General features: G+C 41.8%; 1 protein-coding gene across 2 annotated transcripts in view; it reads right to left on the reverse strand.

Moving 5' to 3' along the window:
- Positions 1 to 13,349, reverse strand: part of WDR35 (WD repeat domain 35) — a 40,613-nt gene that overhangs the window by 3,604 nt on the left and 23,660 nt on the right. For both annotated transcript variants that reach the window (XM_036434657.2, XM_036434658.2), the window contains 9 exons: positions 11,592 to 11,701; positions 10,928 to 11,138; positions 10,332 to 10,412; positions 7,951 to 8,087; positions 7,184 to 7,387; positions 6,152 to 6,298; positions 5,339 to 5,471; positions 1,946 to 2,056; positions 876 to 1,040 (listed from right to left, as the gene is read on the reverse strand). In XM_036434657.2, the coding sequence (XP_036290550.1) occupies positions 876 to 1,040; positions 1,946 to 2,056; positions 5,339 to 5,471; positions 6,152 to 6,298; positions 7,184 to 7,387; positions 7,951 to 8,087; positions 10,332 to 10,412; positions 10,928 to 11,138; positions 11,592 to 11,701 (1,299 nt within the window). The remainder of the gene's footprint in view (positions 1 to 875; positions 1,041 to 1,945; positions 2,057 to 5,338; positions 5,472 to 6,151; positions 6,299 to 7,183; positions 7,388 to 7,950; positions 8,088 to 10,331; positions 10,413 to 10,927; positions 11,139 to 11,591; positions 11,702 to 13,349) is intronic.

Consider the following 13,349-nt stretch of genomic DNA (forward strand, 5'->3'; position numbering starts at 1 on the left):
TAGTGTTTAACCCTTGAAGTTAGCTTATAAAATTCTTCGAAAATAACAGATATCAAGTCAGAATGAAGAAAGCATTCATGGAATGGATAGTATTTTCCATAACAAATATATTTTTTTCTTTTTTTAATACATGTTTATGATTTCATAGAAGAAGGGAGAGGGAGAGAGAGAGATTGAAACATAAATGATGAGAGAGAATCATTGATCAGCTTCCTCCTGCACAGCCCCTACTGGGGATCAAGTCCACAACAGGGGTATGTGCCCTTGACTGGAATCAAACCCAGGACCCTTCAATCCACAGGCCAATCTTCTATCTACTGAGCCAAACTTAGTAGGGCATGAAGAAATTTTTTAAATAATGTTCTAAGTACACAGAGATAAGATCGCTTTAACATGATATATCCTTCAGAAATTTTTATTTAAATAATTCTGAGGGAAATTTTTATTAAGGCAAATGGGAAAAGAATAGAATGTAAAATGTGTATACACTCATACTGTACTAGTCACCTTCCTGCCAAATGCATATTATGAAAAGTGTAATGTCTTTAAAACATTTTAAGGAACTCAAATTCTATTGTCCATAGGACTTAATTCCCAGTTAAGGCAAATTATACTTTGTGGTCCCTAAAAATTCTAAAATTCTTTAATATCAGTATTAAACAAACACATAATTGCTTAGGTATCAATAAGATGCTAATATTAATAAATAGCCTTTTAGTAAAGGTAATAATAAGATAGTAGTAATAGTAGTAATAAAACCAGAGGTATTTTGCTATAACAAATATTTGTTTCCAAATAAAATGGAAAACATGTTCTTTGATATCTAAGAAAACACTGGTAACTAGAACAAACCAAATACTAACAATATTACGTACCTTAAACATCAGTTTAGCAGCATCATAAAAGTAATTGGCTTTCCGATAGAGTTCTATGGCATCAAGAGTTTTATTCTTTTCCAATAAGTGAGCCGCATACCTCGCTAACAGGGATCCAATTTCTTTCATGTTATGATTTTTAGCCAATTCAACAGCTTTGTTCCACTAGGAGAAAAAATATACCATTCAGTTACCTAAGCACTTATAGTCACATACCATAGAATTCACACAATAAATCTTTAAGTTTATAATAATGCTACATTAAAATTAAAACAGTATGTTTTTTAAAATTACTTAAAAGCAATTATTGTATAAGTTTTACAAGCAAAATATGCATCAAAATGATGACCTGATCTAAGACTTTACTTTGCTTAAGTGAAGTACATCTGAAAAGGAAAGCTTCAAAGTGGATAATCACATTAACTTTAAAATTCTAACTCTGCTCAAACTATGAGAGAGAAAAAGAAGTGTATAGTAAAACAAAAATATGCAATTTCAGTTAAGAAAATATCCTATCAGATATAACATTCGAAAGATATTTTTTATAAAGCAAATGGAGCTTTATAAAATACTTTGGGAAAATACTTAAAAGAATGAAGCAATAGTGAACAGTGTCAACAACAATTCTGCACTTCAGTTTTAGTTCAATCCCAGCTCTTTAAAATATCATGTATACGTTTTCTTTTCAAGGCAAAAGAATATAGATTTGCCAAAAGAAATATTAAGAAAGTAACTCAATCCTTTCCTCTTGCAATAATCATTACCTGGTCCTTCTTTGGAAACAAAACCCAATCCTAATATAATGCAGAAAATTATGAAATTGCTTCCAGATAAAAACTTGCCCGACTAAAGCACAGGATTACTTCCTGTTCCCATGCTGAGCTAGCTTTGACTGCGTCACCCCTAATGGTGGCACTTCCAGAGATGAGGGAAGGCCAACCTTTTCTCAGTCCTCAACTAAGTAAGAGAGATCCTGCCTCCTTCCACTAATTTCATCCACGCTCCCCACCCCCTACGTCGGCCACAGTTTCTGAAGGATGACCCCGGTGACTTCACTCCCAGTTGCTGACCTGGTTGAGATGTACACAGGTATCTACTGCTGCCTTTGGTTGATTACATTTCAAAAATGCAGTCACGGCTTGTTCACACATTCCAACTCTCACAAACATCTGTGCTATGTCCTGTAAGGACAAAACCATACTATCAGATTTCGCAGACCAAGGACATCACTTGTACTTTATTCTTTTTAATTAATTTCTTTATTGATTAAGGTATCACATATTTGTCCTGAACCCCCCATTCCAACCCCCCACCCCACCCTCCACTCATGCCCTCACCCCCCTATTGTCCTTGACCACTGATTAGGCTCATCTGTGTGCACACAAGTCCTTTGGTTGATCTCACCCTTTTATCCCCACCCTCCCTTCGAGGTCCAACATTCTGACCCATGGCTCCTTATCTCTGGGTCTGTTCTTGTTCATCAGTCTATGTTGTTCACCATTTCCCCTAGATGAGTGAGATCATGTCCTACTGGAAATATACTTATAAGAATCAAAAATGAGACAAGCAATAATTGTTATGCTGAAAGGCATATGAATCAGTCTGTAGTGAGCTTGTTTCTGGTTCACCAGTTCTTTTGAGACCCAATTTCAATGTCAAACAGTTCCTTATGGGTACATATCAGCAATGATATTTCAGTTCTGGATGGTGGGCAAATGGTGGTAATACAGGTCCAACCCTCTCTGGTTTGGTCCTGGGCAACCTGTAGTGATACACAGCTGCTGACTGCTATTATGGTAAGGTGTCATCAGCTTGTACTTTAACTTACAAGACTTCCTGGGAGCATGTGCGAATAATGGACTGGTGGCTACAGTAATTTTGCATTTAAACAGACAGGGACAGAGGCCACCAACCAGAACGGATGCTAAGCATCACCCTCTCTAAACCTGTGTTCCCCTGGCAGCCACCGGGATCAGATTTTTAACCAGGACCTGAAGACACTAACTCTTCTTTCTCAGGGTGGAAGCCAGTTTACAGAAACCCCAACTGTAAAACAAACCCCACACTAGTGGTAAGAAAAGCCTTAAAGCATATGGTATCCTCAAAGGTAACTGTTAATTTGAGGCTGACGGGAACTCGCATTCATCGAGCTACCCACTATCTCTATAAAGAATGCCCCAACAAGCTGGCCATTCATCAGGTCAGGACACTGGACCCAAAACAGCTCCGTTGGAAGGAGGGCGGTGACGGGAGAGAAAACCACACAGAAAACAACTCACCTACTGCGCTGGACTGGCCATTTCCAGAATATTTTCTTTTCTTTCTGAATCTAATTGGCCAGAGTTGTTCTTTCCCCGCCCCTACTTTAAAAATATTTTGAGGAATATCATAAAAGTACATTTTGTACCAACTATCTTTTAAAAAGTAATGCTCATATTTTCTGACTATAAACTAATACATTCCTATGGTTGAAAATTTTAAAAACACAAAAATGTGGTTATTCATAATCTTATTACCCATAGGAGACTGTTCTCAACAGTCTGATGGAATTTCCTAACATCTCTGTCCTCTGAATAAATGTGTGTATATGAGGTGGTTTGTATATTGTAATCATACCATACAGGGTGGGGCAAAAGTTGGTCTACAGTTGAGAGCATGTGAAACACAGAGCTTATTCTTGTATCATTATTATAGTAACCAGAGGCCCAATGCACGAAATTCGTGCAATAGCAGGCCTTCCTTCCCCCCGCTGCCAGCTCCAGCTTCCCTCTGGCACCCGGGCCCAGGCTTCCCTCACAGTCCTGGCTTCGCCCGGAAGGATGTCTGGTCTAGTTAGCATATTATGCTTTTATTATTATAGATTAGTAATTACTAAATATTATTCATTTGTATTATTTTCCATACAAACCTATTTGCCAAACCCTGTATAAGGCTTTGTATCCTGCTTTTCCCACTTAAATATTATGTACATTTTACCATACTATTAAAAACTACTTCAAAACTTGATTTGAAATGTGTAGTACTATTTTAAGTTCTTAATTCTTTTAGTTATTTAAGTGTTACTGTAGCTATAATACTTAATATTGACTTAGTAACATTACTATACTGGATACTCTACAGCAGTGGTCAGCAAACTGCAGCTCTCGAGCCACATGCGGCTCTTTGGCCCCTTGATTGTGGCTCTTCCACAAAATACCACAGAATAGCCTGGGTCCATTTTGAAGAAGTGGCGTTAGAAGAAGTTTAAGTTTAAAAAATTTGGCTCTCAAAAGAAATTTCAATCGTTGTACTGTTGATATTTGGCTCTGCTGACTAATGAGTTTGCTGACCACTGCTCCACAGCAACTTTTTTCCGCATCATTAGACACACTAACAGACAACACCCACATGGGCTATGCTGTCGCTGTCGTTATACCCCGGGTTACAGGTAATTTCAGCTTCTTTCTCACTCCAGAAAACACACAGGACTGAGAATGAAGGTGTGTGAAATGCCACCTCCACAGAGATAACTGCTCCAGTTCACAACAGAGAACCGGCTTATCAGGATTCCATCCTCACCTGTTAGCTAAGAGACAGCGTTTTTGTGACAGAGGTCACAGCTGGTCCGTGTGCAGCCCCTGCAGTGAGAGCTGCTAGCTCTATGGTGTTACAGTGCTCAGTGTGTACATTTGGATAAAGCAAGTCAAATATAAACTCATTACCATCATCCAACAAGTAAAGAGGCTTAAAAAGGACAAAGTTTGAGAGAACTTATAGTTTCTCTTTTTTAACACTAAATATTTTATTGTTAATATAGACTAATAAAAGTCAAGCTCTCTTTTTTAATTTTTGTTACAGCAAATTTCAAACATTGCACACTAACTAAGCACTAGACACAGACATGTGGTCAGTGATTCGGAAGCAAATCTCTGACCACATATCATTTCATCTGTAAATATGTCATGGTTCAGCCAAAACCGGTTTGGCTCAGTGGATAGAGCATCAGCCTGCGGACTGAAAGGTCCCGGGCTCGATTCCGGTCAAGTGCATGTACCTTGGTTGCGGGTACATCCCCAGTAGGGGGTGAGCAAGAGGCAGCTGGTCGATGTTTGTATCTCATCAACGTTTCTAACTCTCTATCCCTCTCAATTCCTCTCTGTAAAAAATCAATAAAATATATTTTAAAAAAATATATGTCATGGTTCAGCTAACTTTTATAAGCAATTTTATAAAACTGGTAAGACTGCGCAGAACTGTGATCATGTTAAAGCAGCAGGAATGTTTTTAGGTTTTCCTCCATTTTTAAGTATTCTGTAATATCGATGTAATGTTTTAGCAATTAAAAGCATTGTTCCACATCTAAAAAACTAAGATTATAGATTAATTTAAAATTTTCCTTCTTACAGAGGATATATTCTGACTATAACATAAAAACCTTATAAAGTAAACTAACAATTTCAAAAACTTCAATTTACAATACCTACTGGGAGCAACTTGTGGTTTTCTGGGAGTGAATTGGCAAGATTCTCCAATCCCTCACAATCTTCCAACATGTAATAACATTCAGCTAAGCGTTCCTGGTTTTGGCCTTGTACATAATATTGTACAGCATTCAACCTATGGGAGAAAAAAGGAAAACTTTTAAAGCTAAAGTGAATCTCCTGATAAATAGCACTCTCACCAAAAAAAAATGTTTCTTCATTAGAATTACTAGGATTATTCTAGTCAACATCTTCAATTACAGAATGTCTTTGAAGCATATAAATTGGGGGGGGGGGGGGGGAGGGCGGATAGAATCTAAAACTGTGAAGCATGCTTTAGTTACAACATTCTCTGAATAGTCTTAATACTGTTTTAATCGGATACACAGTGTTTGGAAGTGGTGCTTCCAAACACTGACATCCATTGAAAAGCATACTGCTCACAATGAAAAATTAAGAATAAAAGCCAATGATTTCTGAAAGTAATCTACAGTAACAAAATAAGCCAACATAAAACACTCTTTTTACTTTTTCGGAAAGGAACCATAGAATGGCTTAGACTTGCACACCGTGGTCTCAAACTGGGAGAGCTGCCGGGAGGTAAGCGCAAGGTTTTTGAGTTTGGAAACTCCAGAGTGACACAGAGCTTATCTAACAGCTGGAAGCATCTCATGCTCCCGCCGTGAGCCTAGAGCCACTTGAAGTTTAGGATCCAGGAGGATGCTCCTTCCCTGAGCATCGTGTCCTAGGTGAGTGTGCAGGCAGCTCCGTTCCGCGGGCTGTGATTGGGTGAGAGGGGCCAGGCAGGCCTCCTACCACTTCTGTCGGTCAGCAAAGTAGTCCCCGATGGCATTGTGGGCTTGCTCCAGGAGGCTGTCATCCGCATCACCAGACCCCGTCTTCAGGAGCTGGAGCACTCTGAACCAATCTCCCAGTTTCAGCCGCAGGCCAATAGCAAGATCTCTGCAAACAAAGGCATTCATTCATTTACTTATCCATTCATTTGACAAACATTTATCAAGCACCTACTATGTGCCAGGTCCAATTCTAGGATATTGAGGATACACAGCAGTGAACAGGCAGTCATGGTAATTCTCCCAGCATTTTAGGAAATTAACCTGATCAGGCAGGAGGCAATGGGGAGAGCCCAGAATCTGGAAAAGGAAACAATTTCCTTCCTTCATCTTCCTGGCCTTCCAATTCCCTCAGGAAAATAATGACTTACATAACAACCACTTCTTTTCATCAATTTCTTAGACATGACCCGGTTTATTGAAAAACCAAACATATAAAAACATGTTTCGCTTTATCTTTCTTTTCAGGGCTTAAGTTATATTAAGGGCCTCTCACAAGTACAAATAATATTAATAAAAATTAGACAATGTTTAGAGCTGAAACGAAGCTCATACATCATTTTATATGAATTTAAAATAAAACATAAAAAGTAAAACGCAATCCCTACATACGTTTGATTTTTATTTCAAGCTCCTTGACAACAGTAAATTAAATAATGGCCTAAACCAAATAACAAACTGTGTAATAAATGAGAAAAGCCCCTAGTCTCGGTGCTCACAAGATTATTTTTCCTACTACGCAGTGAAAAAACCTACCAGGGCCAGCTATTCAGATGTGTGAAAACTAAGAAAACTGCCCCAAATTACAAGCCATAAATTAATGAGGGGCATGTGGAATATTTAGGTTGAGCTCCAACCTGAAATGATTTTTCTAAAAGAAATGGTTTGGTACCGTTAGTCTGTTTTACATTCCTCATTCATAAAAATTAAAAAAAAAAAAAAAATTGTGATGACTTCTGGCAGTACCCCGGATGCCAGCACCCTGAGCACTGACCTTCTGTCCATGTCAAGATACATCTTCTCGGCCTCTTCGAACCTGCCGAAGTAGGCCGCCACTTCCGCCTGCTTCATGGCCTCGCTCTGCAGGTGGCCCAGGCGCTTCACAAACCTGATGCCTTGGTAATCCTTGCAGTGCACAAACGCTTGCTCTGCGGTGTGCAAGTCCAGCTTCTGGAGAGCCGCTTCAGCCAGCAGGCGCCTGCAGGAAAAAGGATCCGAAAAGTCCATGGTAAAGTCCTGGTAAACGAGTCTTGAAGCAGACTCAGTGGTTGTAACTATGGTTTCCAGGGAAACCCGGTGGGAAGCGATTATCCTCACACATTTTTATACCCACTTTACTGTGTATTATGCCTACTGTGAGGTCTTCCACATCTAAAACGAGTTTATCTTAAAAAGAAGAACAAGAGCGGGAAGGCTAGCCCGATGGAGGCTGGCAGGAGAGGGAGCCAGAGCTGAGGGTTTAAAAGCGCCCACCAGTCCTAGCTCAGTGGATAGAACATCTGCCTGTTGGCTGGAGGGTCCTGGGTTAGGTTCTAGTCAAGGGCACATCACTGGTGTTTCGGACTCGATCCCCATTAGGGGGCTTGCAGAAGGCAGCCAACCAATGATTCCCTCTCATCATTGATGTTTCTATCTCTCTCTTCCTTTCCCTTCCTCTCCAAAATCAATTTTTTAAAAAAAATTTTAATTAAAAAGAAAACACATACACACACACACACACACACACACAGCCACTGGGGGAGGGGTTCTGCGTCTACAAACCAAAGCCGGGGGTGTGGATTGTCCTCTATGAACTGCGACGCATCTTCGATTCCCACCTTCTCAATCAATGCTCGGCTATCCCGCAGGGACCGAATCTCAAAGTTAATTATGTAGTCCTTGTTGGGATGTTCTGGATTCTAAACGTAAAGAGGGAGAGAAAGAAATTCAAATCGTTGCCTTTGGAGTATGTTTCTTTTTTTTACAGTTTAACAAAAACTGCAACATAGTGTAGGCAAAATGTGGAAGCAAAAGAATTCCCCCTTGGGGGTCTATTGAGTTAACCAGAAAACATGCCTCCTAGCCACCAGGCTGCCTGTGGGAAGAGGGGACAGTGGTAGGAGTCCCTTTCTAGAAGGGACCCTCAGGCAGCCTGGCTTCCCTCCGCTCAGTCCACGGTCTATTCCCGAGGCCCTGCTGACTTCTTGTCCCAAGTGCTGGGCCTCCAGGAGAGCAGCCAATGTGGGGGCAGGGCCTCTGCCCCTTCCTCCTTCACCTGCCTCTCAGCCTGGCGATGAAATGGATGCTCCACGTGCTGGTGAGCAGCAGACAAGCCAAAGAAACAGAGCTGGTGCTCATGGCCACTTGTTTTGTAATTTAGAAATCTAACAACAACAACAAAACCAAGGCCGGTCTCACAGGGAAGAGCTAATGGCCAGCGAGCGAAGCGTGTGAGACAATGAGGGCCCCGGTGTAGCAGCAATGGCTCCCAGGGACCCATTCTCCGAAAAGGCGCACCGAGCCACGTGAACTCTGCGTCTAGAAACTGGGCAGGAAGCCCTAGGGCTCTCCGGGCCCAAAGGAGGAAGTAGCATAAAAAGAGCATGAGGCTGGGGTTCAAACCGACCTGGCTCAAATCCTAATTCCGCTGCTTTCTTTGTAGGGCCTGCCTACCGTCCTACAGCTGTGAGGCCGGAGGCAAGGGAGAAGGGTGAGAGGTGAAGCTTAAGCGCTGTCAGCGTCAAACATCGAAGGTGAGGTGTGAGGCGTGACTGCGACCTAGGATTGTGTCATCTCCAATGGGAGCACCTGGCTCTTCTCCGCGGGGAGAGCACTGCGGCCACCAGGAAAGAAAAAGACCTGACCCTGTTTGGATTGTGAAAGACCAGAAGTGGCTCCATCTGCAGGTACTGTCCTATTTACAGTGAATACATCACATCAGAGAATATATAGTTTCCCTTTTCCCCGCTTATGAATAAAGGAGTAAGGCCTTTTGCTTGTCGTCTTTCCCAAAAGACTTAATTACGAGACTAAACAACTACCCTCTGACTGCCAAAAGCCTCACGCCAGCCTCCTTCCCGCTCCCCCTCACCATCTCCACACCAGCTGCGGAGGCCGCCCTTCTCCCCCGGGAAGCAGGAACCTTTCTACGCCTCCCGGGTGCCTGTGGGCCCATCACCCTCCACATCCAAACGGAACGTTGGGTGGGCCTGTCCCACTGCTGCAGGGCGGCCATGATACAGGAAAGAAAAAAACTGGCTCATAATAAAATGGCTATAACTTACATATGAAACTAAAGTGTGAAAACATGCTGCACGCTGCAACTAACTTCTGGAAATTTTAAATCTACTATTCTGATTCCAAACAATATACAGAGTACATATAAAAAGTAAGTGCTTTGGATAAAAGGAAGCTAAACCTAATTCTCAGATGATGGTTAACGGAGGCCAAATGGGGGTTTGAAGAGATATCTGGAACCAGAAATCAGTTATTTTTTAAAAGCCTGGAAAAAATGAAAAGATGGTGAATTTTCAAAGAAAAAGTTACTCAAGTATCCAAGAACCAGAAAAAGGCTAAGTAAATTGTCAAAAGTTTCTTCAGGACCGCTTCATCATTCATATAAAAATGACAACAACTAGCTACCATTTTGAGCTCTTTGTCCTAGCACTGTGCTAAGTGCTTTTTACACATTATAAATCATAATCCTATCAGATCGGTATCACCAGTATCCATATTTGATAGAGGTAAAACGTGAGGCTTGTAAACAGGAAAGAGATGCTCTGAAGAAGAGGGAACTGTCTGCAGGTGCACAGTTACAGAGCAGGTGGGATGCAGATAGACTGACTCCTCAAAGGTACCCCTAACCGTGACCCCACACTGCTTGCTGCAGAATTAATCCCAGTCAAGCCAGCAGCAGAAATATAATTGTTTTTTAAGGATTACCTTGTCCTGGCCACTATGGCTCAGTTAGTCAGAGTGTCATTCCTACCAAAAGGTTGAGGGTTCGATTCCCGGTTAGGGCACATGCCTAGGTTTCAGGTTCAATCTCCAGTTGGGCACATTCCTATGTGAGGCAACCAACTGATGTTCCTCTTGCACTTCAATGTTTCTCTCTCGCACCCTTCTCCTCCCCAGTGAGGATTAAAATAAAATAAAAGAATTACCTTTAATATCTCGTCCAATAAAACAGATTTAATTTCTAAATCCTCAAAGTTGCAAATATGTCCAGAAGTCTGAATGGGTTCCTTTAAAGACAAAAACAAATATTATGCTTAATTACATAAAAGTTTCCTTCTTCAACATAAAGCAGAGGAATGAACAGCAGGGTGAGCTAACCACACGGGAACCACAGCCAGCAGGTCCTCGGGAGTGAGAACAGTACAGCATGGTTTATGAAGAAACCCAGTCAGTGGTAAGGTTATAAAAATTCATCTAGCTGTAAATCTCATAGAAACCTAAGTGCTAGCCAAGCCAGACAACAAGCTCAAATTTAAGAAGAAGGCTGCTCTGTTAAAGCTACTTAACAAACACTTTCCACAGGCCCAGATGCTCCGAGGAGTAGAGACTATGTACAGGATGGGGATTATTCCCCTGTAAGAACAAATATTTGAAAACTCTGCAGAAATGCTTCTGTTTGCTTTTGGAAATTCCTGCAGACTGCACCAATAAACCTCTTGAGGAAACAAAGGAGAAATACCCAGCTCTTGGCATTTGTACCGTTCTGATTTATGTACCCATAATGCTCATGTCTTGTCTTTACCTCAGGATCCAAGTTTCTGAAAACATACATTCTTGTTTTCTCCATCATCGCAAACAAATCAGGATTATCTCTGGCCCACTTCATATCCCAGACATCTTTTCGCTCCAGTTTCAACAGCTCGCCAATGACTTGCTGTCCCGTGCTGTCTGTTACCCGTGCGTCCAAGTCAAAGAAGGTTAGGACGCCTGAGTTGTCTATGATGGCAAGACGGCTGCGCGTCATGAAATCGGAGAAGGGGGAGAATGGAAACATTACTATCGGCGATCATGAATGTAATGATGACCCGGCAATCCGGGCAGAAATGGCTTTAAATAAAACACTGACTTAACTACAGTTTTACAAATTTGATAGGAGACATGGACTACTCTCCATTTTGCTTCCTTGAGAGGAAAAGATAAGCAAGGAGATTAAAGCAACTGGCATATAAATAACTTAAACATTGTACTAGCATATCTATGTTTTGCCCAATTAGAGAAAGACATCTAAACCAAATACAGTACCAAAAATATAAATATTTAAATACAAATACAGTATAGTAAAACCACACTAAATTATAAGGCAAGTTTAAACACACGCATATCTTTGCATTTATTACATAAATCTAGCAATCCACACTGCTAAAGTCCAAGCCACACATTTGCTTGAGCGGGACCCTCAGACTTACCTAGAGTTGCAGTTCAGCGATAACTGGTTGGCTCGACAATTAAGGGAATATTTTTGAATCAAAGCAACATTAGGAAGACTGTATCTCTGAATGGCGCCAGATTCACGACCCTATGGAAATCACGTGTGACTATTAAGCAAATTTCCACAACATTTGAAAGACCAATATTAAATTACAACTACGGGTCTCTCTAAATGCTCATAATTTGTTTCAAAATCAAAGTGATGGTATCGTAGCAAATCCCCTGGTGATAGTGAATCATGTTACTGAGTACATATTTCTCTCCTAAGTTAAACAAAACCTTTCAAAAGTGGCAGGAGGTGATATAATTGTATTCGTGCAGTATTCGAAAAAGAAGTCAAAAATCTAGTTCTTCAATAACATACACATTCTTACATCACAAGGAAGAAATGCCTACTGTTATTTGTAGTTGTCTAGGGCAGTGTTCAGCAAACTGCGTCTCAAAAGCCACGTGCAGCCTGACAGCCTCGGTTTGCCACCCTGTTGACTAATGAGGTTGCCGACCACTGGGACAGGGGCCTAATGACAAGAAACTACAACAGCCTGTAACTACTGAAACAGAGAGTACATTAAAGGCTAAAATATAAAGCATTTACTGCATTGAATTTCATATATAAGATCACTGTATGAAACAGTTGCTACTGCAAGTCTATCTGATATGTGTTAGCAAAAGTATCAGAAAGCAGTGACACAATCAGTATTAAATGTGCTTAAAAATGAATTAGAGTGTAAGCTCCTATGCAACTCGGGGCAAGCCTTAAGGAGCGAACGACTGTTTTCCAACACTCTGAGCCGCTAGCCAAGTGCGGGCAATGGGATCAGAGGAGACTCCTGGCAGCCATCTACCCTGTCCCTTCACTTTCCTCAGAGCAGCACTGCTGTTGCACAGTGACTCTCAAGAGGGAACATTAAGACTGGAGATGGCAGGAGGTCTAGGTGGGATGCTGCTTCCTGGGAGACCGTGCCCAAGCCCAAAAGCCGAGTCTTTATTTTATAGCAGATGCCACAAGGTAAAGTAAGGACCTGGTCAACATGTCTACAGCATTCTCCAGGGTTTCCATCCTACTCCATTGCATCCACCTACTCCATTGCAAACTTGGATGGCTTGCAGCCTATATCACTCAGGCAAGTGAGGCCACGTGTTCAGACCATGGGTTCAAGATGACAACTCTAGCTGTTGGATATCATTGTGCTGGGAGGCTCTGCCCTCCAGGCTGGGACTTGCACGTGGCCATGAGAGGACTGGGCCCTCTCCTTAGTCCCGGTCTTGAACCTGTCCAAATGCTGTAGCCCCTCTCCACACAGCACCCTCCAAGCTCGTCAAGGTCCTTAAAAACAAGGACGGCTGAGAGACAATGCACAGACGGGGCTACATGCGAGGTTCTGGGTAGATCCTCCATCACAAAAGGGCTATTAGTGAAAGACTAGGGAAGCACAAGTCTATAGTCCGGTTCAAGCAGGGCACAGGGGTCCACTTGTTCGCCGTGTAGGGGTCGGGGTTGTGGAAGCTGAGAACAACAGAAGAGACTACCTATGCAGCCCTGTGTGCCGGCACCCCGTACTCACTATGCAATTGCCGGGTAAATCTAGAATTATTCCAAAACAAAAAGTTTTATTTTTAAATGGGTCATTAACTGCTCTGCTCAATTAAGTTCAGTGGTATGAGCATCAGCCCAAAGACTGATTTGTGGGTCCCGCCCCTCAACAGCCATTGGCTGAGATTGTAAGTGGGTCCCC

The sequence above is a fragment of the Pipistrellus kuhlii genome, unplaced genomic scaffold (assembly GCF_014108245.1).
Source record: "Pipistrellus kuhlii isolate mPipKuh1 unplaced genomic scaffold, mPipKuh1.p scaffold_m20_p_13, whole genome shotgun sequence".
Classification (NCBI taxonomy): Eukaryota; Metazoa; Chordata; class Mammalia; order Chiroptera; family Vespertilionidae; genus Pipistrellus; species Pipistrellus kuhlii.